Source organism: Hemiscyllium ocellatum, chromosome 30 (genome assembly GCF_020745735.1).
Source record: "Hemiscyllium ocellatum isolate sHemOce1 chromosome 30, sHemOce1.pat.X.cur, whole genome shotgun sequence".
In the NCBI taxonomy this organism is placed as follows: Eukaryota; Metazoa; Chordata; class Chondrichthyes; order Orectolobiformes; family Hemiscylliidae; genus Hemiscyllium; species Hemiscyllium ocellatum.
The window spans coordinates 28,199,788-28,223,983 of NC_083430.1; the positions used below are offsets into that span (position 1 = coordinate 28,199,788).

Here is a 24,196-nt window from a genome sequence, read left to right on the forward strand (position 1 = left end):
GGTTTCCTCCCACAGTCCAAAGATGTGCAGGCCAAGTGAATTCGTCATTCTAAATTGCCCGTAGTGTTTGGTACATTAGTGAAAGGGAAATGGGTTTGGGCGGGTTACTCTTCGGAGGGTTGGTGTGGAATTGTTGGGCCAAAGGGCCTGTTTTCACACTGTAGGAAATCTTAAAAAAGCCCTTACAATTCTACCTCTCTCTTTTCACTGTCCCAGAGTGGTCCTTTCAAGTGAAACAGAAATTTAATTACATTTACTTTAATATTCTGTATATGCTGCTCAGTATATGGTCTTCTTTACACTAGGAAAAGTATTTCACTGAATACCCCCATTCAATCCACAACTCTGAACATGATCCCGGGCTATCTGTTATTTAAATTCTATTCTAACCTTCCCATCCTCTGTCACCAATGCTGTTCTCGTGAAGTTCAATGTAAACCTCAAGGATGTAGAACAAGACTTGAACTTTACAATAATAAGGTTGAAAAATTCCACAGTCATGGTTACAGACTACAAACTGTACAATATGAACAGCCAGACCTTAAAACAACACCCAGCGGTGTGCTATACAGGTATAAAGGTGCCAACATGTTGAGTGTACCCAATGTTTTTTACTCAAATCTCAACCATCCAGTCCTTATTTTTCATCTCCCTCCATGTGGCGCATGCTGAACTCAAGTTATTGAAATGGTGCTATTTTCAATAATGCCTAAGGTCACTATTGTCTTCAACCACAACCAATATTTGTTTAACATCAGCATTTTGCAAAAACTGAGCACAAAAACACTTTTAAGCTTAATCGCTTCTTCAAATTATTTGGTTTCACTGAAAATAAGACCAACTATTTGAAGCATATTTATAATGTTGTTTTTTGTAAAAGAAATCCTGTCCTTGGTAACATGGGAAGGAGATAGACATTAATGTACAGAACAGAAAAATTCAAGGAGAGAGACTGCCTCAGGGTGATGTAGACACATAACCATAAAACAACACTTGTGAAGGTGTAGAGGGAAAGACATGTGGCCAGAGTGAGAGAAAGATGAAGAGGGGTGTATAACAGCGAGTAATACCCATCCCTTGTATTTAGAGGCTAAAACGGAGATAAAAACCATAACAGAAACTATTAAGACAAAATGAGAAGCTGCTCAGTGTTGCACTCAGCCCACAGATCATGCTGGGAATGCTAAATGAATCACTCGAGGTAGTTGATCTGGGAAGAAAATAAAAAGTGGTCATACTTGTCGGTTAATCAGCAACCTCTGACAGGTAATAATCAAAAATTTCATCTAGACTTTAAGTCAATAAAATTACTACCATCATTTTACTTAAAGATGAACAGAGGAGACACACGATGGACAAAGCAGAAAGATAATTTTGAAAGCTGCAACAAATCGACTTCTGTCTTTGTGAATTGAACTGCAAAGGATCTGCATTTTTATCTGATTCAAAATAAGCTCCGTCAGACATTTTCACAGTGAGGGCTGAAGTCTTGATCTGCTTTCTTGGTGATCCAATGGACCTTTCCACACTTCCCACAAGCTTCCTTTCAATCTACTTTCAATATGTAGAACTTGTGTAACAAACACAATTAATAAAAAAAAAGACTTGCATTCATATATTCATTATACATGTCCCTGGGTGAGTATCCTCAATTTGTTACAGTGGCAGGTGGGATATCTCAAACCATCAAGTTCTTGGATGAGGAAGGATGCACTGGCACCTCTAGGTGACTCACCTAGTTGGAACGCATCAAGCTTAATTTTAAAAGGACTCCTCTCCTGATGGTTACAATTCTTGCAGACCCGAATTAATGTATGTTTTAAAAGGAGCCAATTTTCTCAAACTTTCTTGAATTAACAAAATATCCAAGTTCGTAAATTACTAAATGTGAGAAGGAATATTGACACTATATATATATATATATATATATATATATATACACATACAGATTAAAAATAAGATAATGGTAAAGTTTTTTTTTAAAAAAATGGATCAGTCTCTGAATTGTTCATGAAGGGAAGATAGTTGAAGACTTCAAAAGTTGCAATAGATGTCCTGGGTATTATTGATGTTGGCAGCTGAACAGTCGATTTTTAGAGTCATGGCTATTTCAGTTGATTAACAATCTTTTGTCTTGATTTCTTTTGGCAATGGTTGATCATATAGACCTGTTTTGCATTTTGCATTTAACTCGTCTTTTATTTATTCTTTGAAGGCCGAAATACATAAATTCTGAGGTGGCGTTCTGGTGGGGAGAAGAGGATGGGAGTAATAGTCCTCTCATTATCTCTTCCTGTTACCTCTACCACTCTGTTTGAATTTTCCCTGACACACTGTAGGTGTAACGTTCCATGGGTCCCACATTTTTGTTGATTCCTTCATTAGATGTGGACATTGCCATCTGGCTAACATTTATTGCCGGTCACTAGTTGCCCTAAAGAACATGGCGGTGAGCCACCTACTCAAACCACTGCAGTCCATGTGCTGTAAATTGATCCACAATGCCCTTAGGAAGGGAATTCCAGGATTTTGACATAATGGCAGGGAAGGAACGGTGATGTATTTGCAAGTTAGGATGGTGAGTAGCTTGGAAGGGAACTTGCAGGTGGTGGTGTTTCTATGTATTTGCAGCCCTTGTCCTTCTAGATGTGTGTGTTTACAAAGTGCTGTCTAAGGACCTTTAGTGAATTTCTACTGCTCAGGTATCAGTCTAGATTGTTATGCTCAAGTCTCTGCAGTAGTCTCTGAATGCACAAGCAGTCTGGCACAGAGACAGGAGAGCTCAATGCTCAGTGTCAACTGCACTGAAGCATTGCATCAAACATTTTGTACAAGTAATGGTCAGGATGTGATTCAAGCTCATATGTGCAATGCATAGTGTATGAACAATTCCTTAACGTAAACACTTGACTACCTGTACTTGTACCCGAAAATCAGGAGGGGATGCAGTGGAGAGAAATTATTCCACATAATGTGGCATCTTAGAAACATGTCCTAAAGACATGGGTGGCACGGTGGCTCAGTGGCTAGAAGTGCTGCCTCACAGTGCCAGGGACCTGGGTTTGATTCCATCCTCGGGTGACTATCTACGTGGAGTTTATACATTCCCCCCTTGTCTGCATGGGTTTCCTGAGGGTGCTCCAGTTTTCTCTCAGTGTCCAAAGGGGGATTGGCCATGCTAAATTGTTCATTGTATCCAGGGATGTGCAGGCTAGGTGGGTTAGCCATAGGAAAGGCAGGGTTACAGGGATGTGGTAGTTCTGGATGGAAAGGGTCATTGTGGACTCAATGGGCTGAATGACTCACCTCCACACGGTAGAGATTCTACGTCAGCTGTACATTTGATGCGAAAATGCATATACTTTCCTTCAGAAACGTGTTGTTTCAAACATCAGTAGGATCCTGAATTAAATTACATGGACAGGGTAAGTGTCAATTGTGGATGGTGAAATAAGTGGTCAGGTATTAAGCTGGTCATCATTATTTACATAAGATTCAGACATTAGTTCGCATAAGAGATACTGTAAGACCATTTCTCTGTGGCCTTACAACATCACGGTCTCACCATTGATGTCAGCATTCAAAAAATGAGATACTTGTCTTACCTTGCAAAATTATCAAAATTTTTTAAAAATCCTTTGTAAACAGTAATAAATCCGAATGATTAATTTTCTCTACATCTTAATCGTTGAATGGATTTCAGTGGAAACATCAGTTATTGGATCTGCCGTGGTGCTCAAATGACAATAGACATGATTCAAATGTTCAGAAAACGTGTTGGCAAGGCTCTTTATAAGGGCAAGTTCTCATATGACAACGAAATGGTGCTTTTAGACCAAGAAAAGACACACATATTTTCACTCACACGCTAATTAAAAAATAATTCTATAAAAACACCCAGGATTATTTGCTTTCTTACCACAACCTTCCTCTTATTGATAGATAGAGAGAGAGACTTTGTTATATTTCCCAGATTAGTTCCTACCGATTCTGTCAATCCAAGTACAATGTTTAAGACTTAAAAGACATTTTACTTGTTAGCAAGACAAATACACAAAGGGAGAAAATGCACTGTGTTGTTGCAACAATTTTAGAGATTACTGTTCTGCATACTGCTAGGGTCTCATGTGAAACCTGGAGAGGAAGTAATCTACCCTTATGTACCCAGTATCTTCACTGGTTTCTTTCTTTATCTTGCATTAACTTCTTCTAATTCTTCAAATGCCTTAACTTAAATTATTTCCATTCAAATGATCTATTAATACCCTTCAGCATTTGGGTTGGAGTGCTCATGAGTGTTATTTTCTCAGTGAGAATGGGGCTAATTCCATCAGTGTGCCTTTCTAATTTAACAGCTTGATATCTTCATATATGGTTTAGACAACACTAACTTTAAAATCTGAACTAGCTGCACTAAAGCAAGTGTAAACCTATTGCAGATTGATGGCAGTTGAACAGAACCTAAGGGTAAAAGGATATAGCTGAAGCTGTTAAATTCTGCTGGTAACGTTGTAGCTATCAAAAATACTGAGATTTTACCTTTGCCTGAGATTCAGTCTTATGAGTGCAGAGATATAATTAACAATACATCATTTTGAAGCTTCCAAAGAATTTGAAAGATTTTCCTTTCTTTCTGGGTTGAATTGACAACACATTCCTCTTTTATATCAGTGACAGGCCAAAGTTGTTACAAACAAGAGCCACTGTGAGCAGCTACTGGGATTTGATCACTGGGGTTCAATGACATGTTACAAATGTGATTCAATTTGAAAATCATTGTTTAATGGTAGTTTTAACCAAGAAAGTTTTCATTAAAAGATTACTGTCCTGCAGAAAATTTGTCTTATTATGCAGCTTTATATTGACCAAGAGTTAAGAGGTCTTTCACCTCTGTAATGAATGTTAATGCAGCTTAGTCAACAGCTTTTTGGAATTTGAATTATAGGGTAAGTGAACCATCTGTCCCAATGAAGCATGTTGGAGCTGCCCAAGTGATAACAGTGTAAACCCAGTGTTGAAGGGTCTGCTGAGGCAAGGGGCCATTGAGGATGTACAAGAGGAAGATCAACCAACAAAGAGAGATAGAGGCAGAAGGAACTCTAGCAGAGTCAGAAGATCCAGTTTGAAACAGGGAGACCAACAGAATCTGCACAATGTACAATGACAGGAATATTAGAGGCAGAAGAAGCTACTGTGGCAGGCCGACTTTGTGACATCCAATCATATCCGTTTTATTGGGAGACAAATGTTTCATTACGTGATCTGTCAGAGATAGTCCAGCAGATGAAACGTTTTGGTCAACACATAAGAGGCTAGAATTAGTGGAAAGAAAGTTTGAGAACAACTCATGGATTTTTTTCTAGAAGTATGTTTTTGAATGAAATAGGCAGTGATGAAATTCTAATTTTGTAAATTTGTGTAAATCTAAATTGGATGATAAAACTACCAGCTTCCTAGTGGAAAATGGCCAACAAGTAAGCACTAGTATACATAGAAATTTCCATGTCAGACATGGCACTTTTCCTATGTGTTTGACTCTGGGATTGTTTTCAGCTCATTTTGTGATTACTTCCCCATGCACTTCTCCATTAACCTTCGCCTAACAGCTCCCCTAACCTCAGTAATTGTAGATGTTGTTATTTCTAACTTGCATTCATTTAGTCTAATGATTTCTCCTGGCTGGGGTCTGTTGGTGGAGTAGGTTGGAGATGACTGAAAAGCACCATCATTAGGTACTGTACTGACTTAAGTGGTTGAGTGTTTAACCCCTCGCTGTCTTATTGATGGCACTCACCGCTGGGAGTTTGTGTGTTTAATCCCAGCAGGATGATGTCTGGAGACACTGGCGTCCAAAGAAGAAGTAACATCACAGGGGCTTCAGCTTTTGTAAATGATGCATTCTGTCAAACTCATTAAAATTGCCAGCAAGACTTTAAAAACAAATTCTGTCTTCACGGTGGAACTCTTGGCTTATCTGTCCTGAGATTCTTACATTAAAAAGGTTACGGTATTGTACAGGCTTATCAAACATGGAAGCAGAGCTAGCAACAAATAACAAGAAGTATAAATCATAAGATGTTTTCTGTAGTGCTCAGTTTCTGAGCCAAGATGGTTGAGTATGCACTCATCCATATATAATTTGTAACCTGCACATTGGTGGCTTCTATCACTCCTTTGGATCTTTCAATATTCATCAGAGTTAAATCGAGGAATTATCTGGACTTGTTACAATTGCTTGTGGCAATGTTGAACAGTTTTATTGCATGAAAAATCACATAAAAATAATGGGGATATGTTTTATACTTGGAGAACAAGATAGCAACTGATTTGAGATTACAATAAAGCAGCTTCAACCACAGTTTGATGTGAAGGGTTGATTGGGATCATTGATTTGGACACTGTCAGTGGTTTTCCAAGATTTGCTGGTTAAAAACTTGGTGATTTCTGAAAATTAAGTTAATTTGTGACACTTATATTCATTTTAATGCTGGGGAGAAAAAAAGGAAGAGAATACTGAAAGATAAAAAAGATTTTAGTCTGTCAGCTGTGATTCAGTTGGCAGAACTCTTGTGTTTGCACCTAGGTACTGGGATCAAATCTCATCCCAGGAATGTGGGCATTAAAATCAATGTTGTCCGTGGTGCTGTATTTCAAATGAGGTGATAAGTTGAGGTCCCATTTGCCTGCTCAGGCACATGTAAAAGATTCCATGGCACCTTTTTGAAGTAAAGGACAGATTTATTTCAGGTGTCCTGGCCAATTATTGTCCCTCAAAAAAATAACAGAAGAACTGGCCATTATCATAGTGCAAAATGGCAGCTTCATTTCCAACATTACAACAATGGTTATGCATCAAAAGGGGCCTTGTGGGCTATAAAATACATTAAGATGCCTAGTTACCAGGGAAAGCGCTACTTAAATGCAAGGTTTTTTTCTCTTTTCTGAAAGTATCCAACAAATCTGTACACCTCTTGCAAACTTTAAAAGAACAAGTAGATTAATGTAAATCAGTATTAGTAGGAACAGAATATGCTATGACAACTCGATTTTCTATTTTAAATGCACTGTCTCAGAGGAACAACATAAAAAGAAATTTAAACAAGTATCTATTTAATAAAAAGTGCCTTATTTCCAAAAAAAAATTATGAAGTGTGCTAGATTCTTCCAAGCAGGGAAGGAAATATTTGCACTTCCTTTGGAATACAAACCTGCAATTTTTCTCCATGATCATCAACATTTTGCATCATTAAAGCAACATTAACACTTACATGATTCAGTCTTAACTTGTTGAATTCAGTTGTTAAATCTCAGGTAGTCTGAAACAGAACGGGTGTATATATTCCGTTATAACCTTCCATCCCATTCTACATAGATCCAGACAACATGAAGTTAGTCACCAGAAGTTAACAGTATTTTGCAGCAGTGTGGTGCTGGAAAAGCACAGCAGGTCAGGCAGCATCTGAGGAGCAGGAAAGTCAATGTTTCACGCAAAAACCCTTCAGCAGGAATGAGCTTATTCCTGATGAAGGGCTTTTGCCCGAAATATCAATTCTCCTGCTCCTCGGATGTTGCCTGACCTGCTGTGCTTTTCCAGCACCACACTCTCGACTCTAATCTCCAGCGTCTTCAATATTTTGCAGCAGGTGACCTGCACATCTACCATTTTTTTCAAATCTTCAGGCTGTAGGCTCACTTGAGACTTCCAAATTTGTACTTCTGCCCTCTCATTCTGAGATCACAATTTAAGTTAAATGATCTTTTTACATTTTAAACATCTTGATAATGTCCACTCTCAATCATTCTGTAATAAATATAGCCCAGAAATGATTGTAACCAATACTTGTGAACAAAAGCTTATCGTGTGCCTGTGTCAGTTTAATAGTGACATCAACCTGTTTAAAATGCCTCTATTCTAATATAATTTAGCAAGTAAATGAAATAAAAATGTATGCAACAGTAAGCTCAGAGCTTTTTGAACATAACCTGATGCTTGAAAATCATACGTCATAGGATCATAGAGTCATAGTCATACAGCATGGAAACAGACCCTTTGGTCCAACCAATCCATGCCGAACATAATCCCAAACTAAAGTAGTCCCACCTGCCTGTTGCTGGCTCACATCTCTCCAAACCTTTCCTATTCATGTATCTATGACTCTTAAATGTTATAATTGTATCTGCTTCAACCACTTTCTCAGGAAGCTCATTTCATATGCGAACCACCCTCTGTGTGAAACATTTGTCTCATGCCTTTTTTAAATCTCTCCCCTCTCACCTTAAAAATGTGGCCCCTCGTCTTGAAAGCCCCCATCTCAGGGAAAATACAACTACTATTAATTCTATCTATACCTCTCATTATTTTATAAACGTACATCAGATAGCTTCTCGACACCGTATGCTCCAGTGAAAAAAATGTTCCAACCCAACTGCCTTTCTTCATAACTCAAACTTTCCTGATTCAGCAACATCCTGGTAAATCTCTTGTGAACCTCTCCAGCTTGATAATATCCTTTCTATAACTGGGTGACCAGAACTGCTCTTCTCTGAAACCTTTTCAATACATCAAAATCTTTTGAACATATTAGGGTATAATTTGCATTGGGTTCTTCCAACCTCCCATTATTCCTTCAGTGGAAAATTGCTACAAAAATCAGTTCAATGGTATAAACTACCATTTGTATAATTTTCCAAAGTTGATATAGAATTGCATAAAATGTTACAGCACAGAATGACCAGTTGGCCCATTATGGCTCTGAGCGGAGATGAATCCCTGAATCATAAAATCATACAGTCTAGAAGACACCCATTGGCCTGTCGAGTCTCGACTGACAAAATCTAATGTAAACCTACACAAGTCCCACTATCCAGCATTTGGCCCATAGCCTTAACTGTTCAGACATTTCAAGTGTTCACCTAAGTACTTTTTAAAAGTTGTGAAATTGCCTACCTCAACTATTCCGCAGGAAATGTACTCCAGACCACGCCCCCACGACCCTCTGGGTGAAAACGTATTTCCTCAAATCCCCACAAAATCTTCTGCCTTTCACCTTAAAATTATGCCCCCTTGTTATTGATCCTTCAATTAGAGAGAACAGTTGTTTCAACACCCCCCCCCCCCCCCCCCCCCCCGCCCCCCACCACCCCCCCGACCACAGTTCTCAAAATCTTATACTCCTCAATTAGGTCCTCTCCGAGCCTTCTTTGGACTAAAGCAAACAACCCAAGCTGATCCAGCCCCTCTTCATTGCTAACCTGCTTCATCCCAGTCTCCATCCTGGCGAATTTCCTTTTTACTGTCTCTAGTACAATCACATCCATCCTATAGTGTGGTGATCCGGAACTGTACAGAGTCCTCCAGCTGTGGTCTAAACAAAATTTTGTATAGCTGCAACATAACTGTCCTGCTCTTATAATTTGTACCAGGACTAAGAGCTGCATATGCTTCTTAACTATCCTATTAACCCATCCTGATGCCTTCAGGGATCTGTGGATAAACATTCCAGCGTCCCTATATTTCTCTGAGCTTCCTAATGTCTTGCAATTCATTGAGTACTCTCTTGTCTTGTAACTTCCTCTGAAGTGCCTCACTTCACACTTATCAGTGTTAAATTCCATCTGCCACTGACCTGCTATCTGACCATTGTTATGGACCAGGCCAGAATCCCCCTCAAAATATTTCTAGAAGGTAGCCTAGACCCTAATATTTTCTTATTTTAAAGGTAGATGTGAAATGGGTGTTCCAGGTGGTTACAACTGGTCAAACCACTCGACTTTAAGCAAAACAGAATTTATTTAAACTCTATAGTTGAAATATGAACAAAAGAAAACAGAATTTAGAATAACAACTATTGGAAAATTTAACCAACCCTATACAGTAAATATTATCAATTAACTGTTCCAATACAGTAACATCCCGTAAGCACAACCCTTGGCAAAAAGGTAAATTCAAACACAGACGCTTGTAGGCAGGAAGGAGCAACTCCCAGAGAGATCTCAGAGAAAGTCACTCAGGAATTGTTTGACAAAGCTTGCAATTCTTCTGGTCTCATGTACCTTGTGACTGCTACAGTTAAAGAAAAATGAGAAAGCCTGAATTGGAAGAACTGGCTACTCCCCTACCATTACTGCTTTCAAAAAAACCCAAAGGCCTCTTAATACTTAGAGTGTTCGACACCTCTGTCTTCACAACCTCTCTTCAAGAAAACCAAGGACAAAATAACCATTTAAAGTGACAACATCATCATACCAATTCATCTGCGATTTCCTGTAGCCCAAAATCATCTTCTTAACTGTCAACCACTTGACCAATCTTCATGACAACATGGAAATAGGGTGTTGATTGGTTGGATCACAGAAGCAGGAACTATTAATAGTCAATCTTAGCTGAAAAAAATATAGATCAGACAGGTAACGTTGATTGGTCAAGGTGTTACCATAAGGAAACAAACAGGGTAATCTCAATGACCTTTCCCTTAAAGAAAAAGTTGTAATCTGTGTATGAATTCCATTTGTCTACAAAGAACAGGTTCTTTCTGTTAATATATGTCACTTCTAGCATGGAAATGAATCACTTTGGGAACTGAGTGACAATCTTAAATTGGTTCCCAACGTAACTCTTAGCACAATCAGGATTATTTGGTAAACGTTGCCTAATAGCGCTCACATTTAGCACGATCATCATGGTCAAAGGGATGTCTCAGTTAGTACAGTCTTTCAGTTGTTGGGATATCTTGCATCACACCTAGAGCTGCACCTTTGGTTCTGAGAGATCACATTTGATTTCAAGTAATCCTGGAGGAGGAAGATGCCTCAAAAAAGGCCCAGTGGTCCTCTCCGGCTTCTAATTTATATATTCATATCTTTGGATCATGAAAGAGACTTGCAACATTTAAAAAAACTGTCATTAAAAACTCACATAATAATCCTTTCCTTTCGGTCAGGCTAGATGTTAAAATAATTTTTTTTCTTTGAAGGTTGTGAATCTATGAAATTTCTTTCCTCAAAAAGCAGTGGATACAGGCTCTTTAAATCTTTTTAAGGCAGATGGATTGATTCTTGATTCTAGATAAAGTGATGAAGGATTATTGGGAATATGTAGGAGTGTAGAGATGAGGTTAAAATCCGATCAGCCATGACCTTACTGAATGAGAGAGCAAGCTGGAAGGGCTGAATGGCCTACTTGTGTTCCTTGTTCGTATGGTTGTCAATGACAATAGGTGCTGGAGTCACGAGCGCATTGATGCAATCAGTGATGACACACCATGGGTCTGGAAGTTAGTGGTTTGGTGTGTTACAAAGAATTACTTTACATAATTGTAACAAATCATAACTTTCTGCTTCATTTGCTGTACATACAACTGAATATGAATTTGCAACTGCTGCTTTTTATGTTCAACGCAAAAACGCCTTAAATGCATGGAAACTCTTGGCTGAGCAGTTCTCTAATTTTATATTGTCCTGCCTATGTTATTAAGCACTGTAACCCTTCAAGTCAGTCTGTGCAATCACAGCTCCTCCCCTCGGGCACCCTTCAGACCCTAACTGATTGTTGGCCCCAGATTAAACGTGGTAATTGGAGTTAAGATGGAGTGTTGCAGATTGCAGGGACCTTGCCCTGGGCTCTGAGATGCTACTGCTGTAAAAATGTGCAGATGCTACTTTCAGCTTTTCCTGGACTTGAACTGAGAGATAGAGTACACAGATTGAACTGCAATACAACCTTCAGTCACATTTAATAACTCTTATTTCACTGGGTCCCAGGCCCTGCGGCTAATATGGCGGTTTCTCAGAAACCTAATCTCTGATCTTTAAAAATATAATTATCCCGACAATACCAAAAATCAATGGCGAAAACTGTTTTCTTTGGTTCCGACACACATTTTATAATTTGCCACATCAGTCTGTTCAGTACTTTGAAGTCCATTCTAAATTTATTTGTACTCGGAGTGAAGCACTTATTATAATACCCAATTTCTCATCTAGATTTATTCATGCGCTCTGACATTTGCTTAGAAAAAAGCAAAGAAGGTTGCAGCAGAACTAAAATGACAAGAAACAGATAATGAAGCAAAAAGGATAACTGCAGAACAAGATGCATTCAGGGGAAAGATAATGAAAAATAAAGCAGTTTAGAATGATTGCAAAAGCAGAGATGGTAAATTAGTGGATGAACTCAAAGCTGAAGGTAATTTTCAGACAATTCCACACATTAGGTAACCAGGATGCTGGACCGTATTCAAGTTGTTTTTTGATTTACTGAAATTGCAGAATTGAAAACACATTGCAACACAAAGCTGACTCGATATGGTCTCAAGGTGTAATAAGTTACTCTGGAGCTATCACGAAGAATGATAAGATGCAGGTTCATACCCACAATCTTTCATTGAATGAGCTCTCAGTCACTCCCTTGTAGTCAGTAGACAAGATGTTAAACACATCCTCACAGATCTTTGAAAGGATATATTGCATCATACATGAAATTAAAAGTTATTTCAGAAACTAGAGGGTGCTCCACCTTTGTTTGGTACAGTTGAGGATACATGGGAAGATATGCAGAATGTTTTACATTAATTGAACAGCTTGTTTCCATAGTAAAGCTGCAATGTGTTTTGTAAGTGATTGACATAAAAGAAAGAGGTGTTTCCATAAAATAGCCATAAATATTGGAAAGCACTGAATGGAGCTGAAGCAATGTCCCACAGAATGGAACACAAACTGAACAAAGGCATGAACAGAGAATGTGACAGTAATGCTGCAAGGTGTTTATGCAGAGGAAGGAAGAGGTACACATAATACCAGAGAAGCGACTGTGTAAAGCACAGCAGAATAGCATTTCAAAGATTTGTATGGAGTTAAGGCAACATTAAAGTTTATCTTGAAGAGGTGGTGATTAGTGGACCTAACTTTGAAAAGGGAATATGTAATCGGACACAAAACGTATGACATTCTCAGACAAGGAAAACAACCATATTTCTGAGGATAGTAAGCAGATCTTTTAATATTCTGCTGTGGTTTCACTATTTAGCCAAAGTTAGCGTGGTCACCTACCCATCCATATTGTAAAGGCTGAAAATTCATAAATAGGAAAAGATCCTAAATGCAAAAATGAAGTTACATTTTTTGTTTGTGATTTATTTAGAAAGATTGAAACTACAGTTTATGATGCCATAGGGATAAACTAAATACACTAACTAGACAAATGGATAACAAATGTCAAGAGTAATATTAATTATACAACAAAACAATAACGATTCCATAACAATGTCAATAAATGGACATGTGAAAGGAGGTTCCATCAGTTTAAAGTTGATTATTGTATTTGACCCACATATTCCAAATGAAGGAAAGAAAATGATAACTGTTAATGCTTACATTTCCTAGAACATACATATTACCTGTTAAGATATAAATTGACAAAAATATATTGGCAGCTTACTTGCATTTCTAACTGCGTGTAGGTGCTGGAAAACAATTATCCAGGGTGGAGTGTGAAGAAAATGTAAGAATTTTATTTATTCATGAGGATACCACTGGCTAAATCAACATTTATTTTCCATCCCTAATTGTCATGTGAGAACATAATGGTGAGCTGCCTTCTTGAACTGCTGCAGTCTTTGGAGTATAGGGAGACTCACAGTGCTGTTAGAGAGGGAGTTCGAACATTTTGAACCAGTGACAGGGAAAGATTAGTGGTGCACAGTAGTTCCAAGTCAGCATGAGTGCCTTGGATGGGAATTTGCCGGTGATGGTGTTTCTATGCATCTGCTGCCCTTGTCTTTTCAAATGGCGAGGGTCAAGGATTTTGAAGACGCTGCTGGACGAGCCTTAGTGAATTCCTGCAGCGTGTCTTGTAGATGGTACACAATGCTGCTGTTCTCCATTCGTGGGGGAGAAGTACATTATGGCAGATGTAACTCAATCCAGACAAGTTAAAAGTATTACAATAATTAAAAACATGGTTACTCAATGAAAGGTGTTGAACCAGCTACAGGAGGATGTTTCAGAGATTTCAGAATAATTATATATCCAAATTTTAACATGCTAACACATTTCCAGAAGCAATTGTTAAAGCTAATTGAATGCGGAGCTACTTTGCCTAATCAGTGCAATACAAATCTAAGGCCACCATGCTAAAACTGTTTTCATTAAGCTGTATTGAGTACTGCACCCAGTTCTGGCCATGAGAACCCAAAGGAATTGTCCTAACTCTGGAAACATTTTGAAAGAGAGCTCCTCAGTTGATTCCCTGCTATTGATGACTGTCCTCTGAGGATAGGTGAGGTAAATGTTGACATTTTCTGCTTTGAAAGCCACAGGTGAGAGGGAACCTTGGAGTTATGAAAGATAAATCTGGAGCACTATTTAGATTAAAGAAGAACGGAAGGCAAGGGGGACAGAAGGTTTAATAAGGTAAAAGACCATTATGCATTTCTATATGCAAACAGTGATCAATATATGGAATGGTATGATCAGATAAAATGGCATGAAAAACTCGAGAATTGTTAAAAGGCAGATATGTAGGATTTTTGGTTGTTTGTAGGGGCAATGAGCTAGATATATAGATCTGTGTAATATATGTGGATGAATCAGTCAATTCAAGCCTATAGTAAAATTATTGTCCTTTCTTGTCTACAAACAATTTAATGACGGTAAAAATCTCCTGCCTCCATACGAAGTTATGTTGCGACTTAACTTTTCACCTATTAATGAGTAAAAGGAAGAATAAAACTATATTTATACTTTATTTCACAATTCGTCAGTTGTAAAAACCAGGCTGGAGTGATATTCGCTCTTTAACAGACACAGTAAGTGGGCATTACCTATGATCATCAGTACTGCATGGTACACAGAGCGAGATTAACGATTTGTGCTAATCTGCCCTGATTTAATGATGTGCTCAGCATTTGAAACAGAGTTAAATTCAGTTTAATGCATCTTCTTGCTAACAAGCAGCAGGTATATCTGATGACATAGTTCAGCCCATTAATCGCATTAATAACCACCTTTTTACTATTTCCATTAGCATACTTCCACTCTCAATTCCATCACAGCAGGAATAATTTTCTCCAGCCTGCTGCACACAGAAAATAACCTGACATTTTGCTTAATGAGGAAAAATGTAATTGATACAAATTGCAGTATTTTAGTCCAATACAATGGAAGGCTACAATTTACTTTGAGATATTTAGGATGGATGCCATTAATTTTTTGGTTTAATTTTAGCAGGAAAATTTATCTTTCACATATTCTGGTTAAGTGCAAGCTGTTCAGCAGCTGGAACACTGCACCACAAGGACTCCCTCTAGTGTTATGGGTCCACCGTTCAGTTGATGTTATGACTTTACTTAAGGGAACATTTAACATTTTCAATTTGGCTCCCTATTGAGACGAGCAACATGTACCACAAACAGGGAGTGACATGGGTCAATCATTTTTAATGCAATATGTTAAAATATCTATTAGCAAACAGTTTTTCATGAACATTGCTGTTCAACATATATCCTTTGCTGATTGCCATGCGCTGAAATAAAAATATCTTTTTTGTAATCATCTTCCAATCAGTGCTTTCTACTTTCAACAACATTTCCTGCAAACAGCTGGCTTTCTGCATGAAAATAATTTAGTTCAAAACTAATTTAGTTCCACTGTTTTGCGTTTAACCTATCTAGAATTTGTCAATCACGTCCCTTCATTGTCAAAATGTTTCAAATTAAGAACCTCCAGCTCTCCAATTTATCCTGGTCACGAAGTATCCTTAAATTGGATGACAATTTGTGGTTCTTTGCTAGGCTTGCATGTGTACTCAAAATAAAATTACTTTGTGCTGTGAATACATTCGAATGGATTATTCTCTTTCACAATACCTTATAGGGGCATTGGTCATACTAACAACCAACTTGACATAGACTAATTTCCACACTGCATCAAGATTCACGTCATTTAATTATTCCAAGGTCCTTACAACGTTATCTTGCAGTCATCAATTAACTTGTTGTTAATTCCCCTATTATCATCATTAAGGAAGTTGATAAAAGTGAATAAAGGGACTCCCAACACCACCTGTTTGACTCTACAATGGTGAATTAAATTAAAACTTCAATTTTAAATATCATTTGTGCCAATGTACTCACAACTTGTCTGAGGAATTAACCAGAGCAGCTAAATTCCACAATTAGGTTTGATAGATCTCTCAAATTTTCACAATACTCTGTCTCATTGTGCACTAGAGAATTCCATTTTCCAAGACAAATTGAATTTGCTATTTCTTAATATTTCTCATTATCTCCTTTACATAAATCACCTAATCCACTGTTAATATTTATAAGTGGCATTAACATGGAGGGGGGGGGGAGGGGGGGGGGGAAGTGCACATCCTTGTGAAACATCATCTTCATGTACATTATGACTTGAATATACCAGGCGAAATTTAAATATTCAGATGATACAAAATTTAGTAAAGAGTGAGAAATGTAGTCAACCTCAGGAAATGGCTGATGTACATTACAACACTTGTGATTTTAAGATATTTTAGATTTCAAACATAAAAAATATCTGCATAATTGGAACTGCTACAAAATTAAAAACTGTGAGACAGTGTTATGACAGGGTGCAAGCAATAGTCTGTGTGTATGGTTAGTCCACGAAGTGTAATAGAACAGGTGGACAAGCTACAATTTAGAATCTGTCTAGCTTTCCTTCCCTTTGTGTGTTGTCTTTAGCTTTCAGAATGTTAATCTTTTAATAGTTCAATCCTTCTGTTAAATCTAAATATTGCAAGAATAAATTGCTCTAATTTGTGCTGGATGCATTTTGAAAATGAAAATATTAACCTGTATGTGCATGCTTCTATGTATTATTCAGATACATCAAATAAATAATCAAGTGTGTGTAAGATTACGATGGTCAAGTAGCTTAAAAATACATATTGTAACATGGATATACAATAATGCTGCATTGAAAATCCTAGATATGCTGTTTACAAGTGTGACTTAAGCAAGATAATGTTAAGTGAATCAGATTTCCCAAGTGAATCTTAAACTGGATTTAGGATCCACCCCTGATTTCCAGCAAGTCTTTCCCTTGATTTTCTCACCTTGTGGTGTCCCTAATCGGCAGTGATTCTCTGCCCAATGTCAATGACTCTCTGATCTCTAGCAATCTCTCTTGGTCACCAGCAGGTCTTTTCTGAATCTGTTACTGTAACATTGAAACATTGAATTCATAATAGCTATGGCTTTTTGGAACAATGCAAGGGCATTTTAGAGGTTTGGAATACTGTGGCGAGTAACTCATCTCCTGACTTCCTAAAGACTGTCCACCATCTGCAAGGCACAAGTCAGAAGTGTGATAGAATACATCCCACTTGCAGAGCTCAGTGCAGTTCCAACAGTCTAGAAGCTTGACACCATCCAGAACAAAGCAGCCCGCTTGATTGGCACCACATTCCACAAGCATTCATCTCCTCCACCACCAATGCTCAGTGGCAACAGTGTGCATTAACAACAAGATGCACTGCAGAAATTCATCAAAGATCATTAGTCAGCACCTTTCAAACACCTGATCACTTCCATCAAGAAGGACAAGGGCAGCAAATAAATGGGAACACCACAAGCTCCAAGTTCCCCTCCAAGCCACTCAACATCCTGATTTAGAAATGTGTCATCATTCCTTCACTGTCGCTGGCTCACAATCCTGAATTGCCTCCCTAAGACATTGTGGATCTACCTACAGCACATGGACTGCAACAATTCAAGGAGGCAGCTCACCCTCACCTTCTCAAGGGCAACTAAGGAGATACACTAAAAAAAATTGGCCAGCCAGCATTACCATGTCCAGGAGCGAAGGAAAGAAAAAGTGGGATAGAAGTGAAGTAGCAAATAACGTGGAAGCAAGGACTGATTTGGGAATCTCCCAAATTAACTTGAGGTTACAGACAATCCTGAAAATGTGTTGCTGGAAAAGCGCAGCAGGTCAGGCAGCATCCAAGGAGAAGGAGAATCGACGTTTCGGGCATGAGCTCTTCTTCAGCCCTGAAGAAGGGCTCATGCCCAAAACGTCGATTCTTCTGTTCCTTGGATGCTGCCTGACCTGCTGCGATTTTCCAGCAACACATTTTCAGCTCTAATCTCCAGCATCTGCAGTCCTCACTTTCTCCGCTACAGACAATCCTCCTATCAATACCTTTCTGCTGATGTGACATGAATGATGACAATATGAAAATGGAAATTGTAATGTGCAGAGAAACAGATTCTAAAGATTCAACAACTTGAAAACAAATTGTCAATGTAGTGACTTAAAGTACTATATAACAATATAACTCTCCTTTCCCATCTTCAAGGTTGTGTTATACATGCAACAGTATGTAACCATTGTTTAGAACTGTTGGAAGTGCTCAACAATATGAGTAAGATTCAACTGCCCATTGGGGGTGTAGTGTGGAAAAAACAGAAGTGGATGATCTAAGGCTGACTATTTTGAAAACAAAAGTCATTTGGCAGATTTTAATTGAATCGCAAGGATAATATTTGCACATTAGTTATCAAATGCTAAATCATGTAGATTGTTAAAAGCAAGTGTTTGTAAATTTAATAGTATAAGTTGCAGTTTAGATTATACTCTAATTTGACTCTTGAAGATACTTTGCTTCATTTTTCTTTATATCTCTTAGGTGAGTTAGCTATGTTAAATAGCACATGTGAAGCTAACTTTTTTTTCACATAATGCAAATTATAATCTTTTACTTAAAATTTTATTTATCCAAGAGCAGCAATACTGCAGGATTACAATCTTAAAAAATTATATTGTATGCTGCTTCCTCTTTAACCGTGCAAAGGCAGAGGCAAAGGAGTTAAGTAACTGGACTAGTAATCCAGTAGTCGCCGTTAATGTTCAAATCCTAGCATATCAGATGGTGAAATTTGAATTCAATTATCTTGAATAAAAAGCTAGTCTAAATGGTACCCATATAATCTTTGTCAGTTGTCATAAAAACCCAACTTCACTAATGTTCTTTACAAATGAAAATCTGTCATCCTTATCTGAAATCACCTACATGCAAATCCAAACCCTTATTAATGTAGCTGATACTTGATTGTCCCCACACAGTTAGGAATGGGCAGTAAATGCTGGAATAACCAGCAACATCCATATCCCATGATTGAATAATAAAGTCAGTATTCAGGATTCCTCTACATAAAAACCAGAGTAAGGGCTTAAGAGTTAAAATAGAAGGTCCACACAACTTTCTCACTGCAAGTAGACCCTGATCAATTGATCAGCTTGGTCACTGTCACCAATTTCTCAAATAAAGTCCTGTTAGATTGCTGCAAAATTGTAGTCAAGTAACTATGAGCTAGAATATTGTACTGTCAAATTTAAATATAAGCATTTGAAGCTCAAAGTTCATAAACAAAAGTTTGGAGTATTGCAGTTTTGTCAATTAAGCATTTATGTTGAATGATTTGGCTGAACTAAAAAAAATTGGCATTTGAGTGTATGAAAAGATGAGCACAATATAATTGCAAACATTTAGCAAATAATTATTAGTTTTAGTTTGTACAGACCACAAACTATGTGAAACGTAGAAAGTAGGGCCATTTGGCCCTTCGAGTCTGCTTTGCCTTTTAGACGATCAGCCATGTTCATATTGAACTCTCTATCCTGTTCCTGCTTTCTGTCCCTACTTTTTGATACTAATTCTTAGCCCAAACTGGAATCAAACTCCTTCTTGAAAAAGAGTCAATCTTTTGACCTTGACCTGTCAGAGAATTTCACCACTTTCTGGGTGAAGAAATTTCTCAACTCAGTCCAAAATGGCCTATCCTGTGTCCTTAAACTGTAACCTGTAGTTCTGAACTCCCTAGTCATTGAGAAAATCCTTCTTGAATTTATCTTGCCTAGCCCAGTTAGAATTTTACAGGTTTCTAAGAGATTCTCCTACCCCTTCCCATTAGTCTAAACTCGTGAATATAGTTCATACTAGAGGAAGTGGATAAGGTCAGGAATGCACTGACCTAGAGTGTATAAAATGGAAGGAATAAAATGCAGTGTAATGGCAAAAAGGTGGGGAAGTGGACCTAAATGAATTGCTCAGAGAGCTGGTGTAGAATAATGGGCTGAATGATTTTCTTCCATGCTGTAGCAATCACACTGTAACATGAAATTTCAGAACGATGACAGTGAACACCAAAGTGATATTGATTCAGTTCATTGTATATTGGACCATGTGGGTGGCAGCACCAGTTGGTCCCTTGCATGAATGATTTTGTACCTTTTTGGCATTTAGCAGCAAGAGCAAATGTTCTGTTTATAATGGTCAGTTTTGAACATCACATCAAGTTAAATATTCACATTTCTTAAGTCTGTGTTTTTCTTCCTGGCTGAATATTTAAATTTATTGAACTCATTGCAGAGCTTTAGTAATTAACCTCTGCTCTGAGGCTTTTCTGCTAAAATTTAGGTGTTGTTAATCCTGCTAATGTTTTCAGGAATTAATTGCCTGGCACCACCTAAACTACTTGGTAAAAAATCCTATGGGCAATAAAAGTCAGTTTCCACTTATTTGAACATCATTTCACTTATTACAGTCATTGAGCATCCCAGGTGTTTTTTACCCTCTGGAAACAGACTGAGGAGATTTGTATCAGTGGCGTACAAGTGTCAGAATTGTCCAGTTGGGGCAAATGGCCCATTTTATGCTCTAGACTCAATGCAGCTACTTGTCAGTATGGCACAATAATAAAACTCCCTCACACTTTAAAAAATTCTATGTGAGAAACTAAAATTTGCATATTCACTTGACTTCTTTCATCACTAATCTACTTGGTTAAAAAGAACTGCAATAGATTGGATCATACCTATTTGATCAGAATTTATTCTTTTCTTCATTTGGTGTTTCTCAGGATTAAGATAAATCCTTATAGTAGTATTAACTGCTTGCTCTCCACAGACAGTTTCCAGGTTTCTTTCAAATTTAAATCTCAAATTTTCACTTGGACGATAATTTGATGCTACCTGAATTTAGACAAGTAACTTTTGAATATTTTAATGCTACCGATAGCAAATGTCTGAATGAAAGCTTTAAAAATGATATTAAAGTCAGAAAATTATAAAAATGGGTAATTTATTTATTGGATAAAACAATCTAACAAGAGCATTTATATAACATACATGTACAACACAGCTAATTTACAAACACAAGCTGACCACAATTGGAAGCTACATTATAATTACAATAATCATTTTTCTAGATATTGGAATATACTTCTGGTATGGGAGCGTTTTGTTGGTGTCTTCTCTGTCCGTGGGCGTTTTGTCAAAGAGGTGACTGGAGTAGCTGCTGCCTTTCTTTTTGTCTGCAAAATGAAGTGGATTTATTAGTTCTGTTGACAATTTGGTTCCAAACATCAACAAATTCAGCAAAAGTCACTCAATTGGTAGGACATCAGAATATAACTAGGAGTTTCTTTCAACGCTGATCTGTCCTTCAGCCTCACTCACTTATTTTGAACATATCGATAATACCTTTAGCTACAAAGTCTTTCTCAAGTCTTGAAAATATCAATTGATACAGCAGCTACTTTTTTTGGGAGAGTGCATCAGATTTTCATTACTTTTTTTTAATACACAGAAAAAGATGACCAACTTCATTGCAAAACAGCCTAGCTCCAATTTTATAACGCTCCCGCGTCTGGATGTCCCTAGAGGAAGTACTATCATTGACAGATCTTTCAAGTCCATTCTTAGGAACATAACATTTGATTACATCACCCACTGACCTTTCAATGCAAGGAACTACAACCAAGAGCTCAGCCATCCTCAATGAACCTTTTAAACCACAATATAGTTCTACTGAATCAGAACTTTATTCTTTTTAAAAGTTAAACGAATTTCCTGAGATTCAGTGTCCAAAAACAAAAGCAGCACTTCAGATATGGTCCAACTAAGGCTTTATACAATTGAATAACCTTTGGTTTTTGAATTCCAAGTTATTAAGAGCATCATTACATTAGTCTTTTAGATTATGTTATACTGGTACACTAATGGAGGACCTAAATACTTAAAATCTTCATGCCTGTTTTCACATATGCTCTACTTATTATCTAAGTTCCATGCCAGATGATGTAGGTGACCATGGGTTCTCCAGACTTCCAAATCATAGCAACAGTGGATGACCTTGCTGGGGTTCTGGCCAAGCCAGTCTTTAATCTTGTCTAGCTGACTCCTTCACTGTCAGCCTCCTCTTCTTCTTCCATGAATGATTGGGCACTCCAAAACTTCTACACAGATAACATACTAGGTGACCCCCATTTGTCTGATTTAGATATGGTTGAAGCAGTCTCTTCTTCTTTGAGTAACTCAAATATCTTGACTCTTTTCTCCACCTAGTTTACCTTTAGGATCCTTAAGTACATTGAAAAGTTGATTTTCTTTTTTATTTTCCCAAGTAAACATGCATAAATTAGTTATCGATCCAACATTTCTTTAAAATGTTGCCAGATTTTGAAAAAAAAATCTGCCCTGCCCTTAGATTTCAGTATCATTTCTTAGATAGCTGAATTGAATAACTTGCATCCATTTCCTATGGTGCTGCATATTCCCTTTTATCATCAATACCATAGTATAGACTTCATTGCAGTTGAGTATATGCCCTACCACCATTTCCCTTTGCAATTGTATTGAATAATTTTTGCAAATCTCCATTTCTTCTTAGAAGTAATGCAGTATTTTTTGCAAGGTTTGTAGTTCAGGTTGAGGTTTAGGGTGTAGGTTTGATATCCAGACGTTTCATTACCTGGCTAGGTAACATCAGTGGCAACCTCCAAGTGAAGCAAAGCTGTTGTCTCCTGCTTTCTATTTATATCTTTCTCCTGGATGGGGTTCCTGGGGTTTGTGGTGATGTCATTTCCTGTTCATTTTCTGAGAAGTTGATAGATAGTATCTAGATCTATGTGTTTGTTTATGGCGTTGTGGTTGGAGTGCCAGGCCTCTAGGAATTCTCTGGCATGTCTTTGCTTAGCCTGTCCCAGGATAGATGTGTTGTCCCAGTCGAAATGGTGGTTTTTTCTTCCATGTGTAGGACTGCAAGGGAGAGAGGGTCGTGTCTTTTTGTGGCTAGCTGGTGTTTGTGTATCCTGGTGGCTAACTTTCTTCCTGTTTGTCCTACATAGTGTCTGTGGCAGTCCTTGCATGGAATTTTGTAGATGACGTTGGTTTTGTCCATGGGTTTTACTGGGTCTTTTAAGTTTGTAGGTTCCTGAATGAGAGTGTTGGTGGGTTTGTGCGCTACTCGGATTCCGAGGGGTCTTAGTAGTCTGGCTGTCATTTCTGAAACTTCTTTAATGTGTGGTAAGGTGGTTAGGGTTTCTGGCTGTGTTTGGTCTGCTTGTCGTGGTTTGTTCTTGAGGAATCTGCGCACTGTATTTTTTGAGTATCCGTTCTTCTTGGATACATTGTATTGGTGGTTCTCCTCTGTTTGTCGGTTTTCTGTATATACACTGATTAAATACTTAACTACCCCAGCAACCATCCGAACACACACAAATGAAGCTGTATCAGAACACTATTCCAACGAGCCACCATACACTGCAGCACAGAAAAACTTCGGAAAATAGAGGAGAACCACCAATACAATGTATTCAAAAAGAACGGATACTCAAAAAATACGGTGCGCAGATTCCTCAGGAACAAACCACGACAAGCAGACCAAACACAGCCAGAAACCCTAACCACCCATCAAAGAAGTTTCAGAAATGACAGCCAGACTACTAAGACCCCTCGGAATCCGAGTAGTGCACAAACCCACCAACACTCTCATTCAGGAACCTACAAACTTAAAAGACCCAGTAAAACCCATGGACAAAACCAACGTAATCTACAAAATTCCATGCAAGGACTGCCACAGACACTACATAGGACAAACAGGAAGAAAGTTAGCCACCAGGATACACGAACACCAGCTAGCCACAAAAAGACACGACCCTCTCTCCCTTGTAGTCCTACACATGGATGAAGAAACCACCATTTCGACTGGGACAATACATCTATCCTGGGACAGGCTAAGCAAAGACATGCCAGAGAATTCCTAGAGGCCTGGCACTCCAACCACAACGCCATAAACAAACACATAGATCTAGATGCCATCTATCAACCCCTCAGAAAATGAACAGGAAATGACATCACCACAAACCCCAGGAAC

At 38.0% G+C, this 24,196-nt stretch overlaps 1 protein-coding gene across 2 annotated transcripts in view; it reads right to left on the bottom strand.

Annotated features, from left to right (window-relative positions):
- Positions 1 to 21,121: 21,121 nt before the first annotated feature.
- Positions 21,122 to 24,196, bottom strand: part of LOC132829872 (claspin) — a 62,434-nt gene continuing 59,359 nt past the window's right edge. For both annotated transcript variants that reach the window (XM_060847268.1, XM_060847267.1), the window contains exon 26: positions 21,122 to 21,353. In XM_060847268.1, coding sequence (XP_060703251.1) covers positions 21,237 to 21,353 — 117 coding nt within the window. In that variant the 3' untranslated portion in view covers positions 21,122 to 21,236. The remainder of the gene's footprint in view (positions 21,354 to 24,196) is intronic.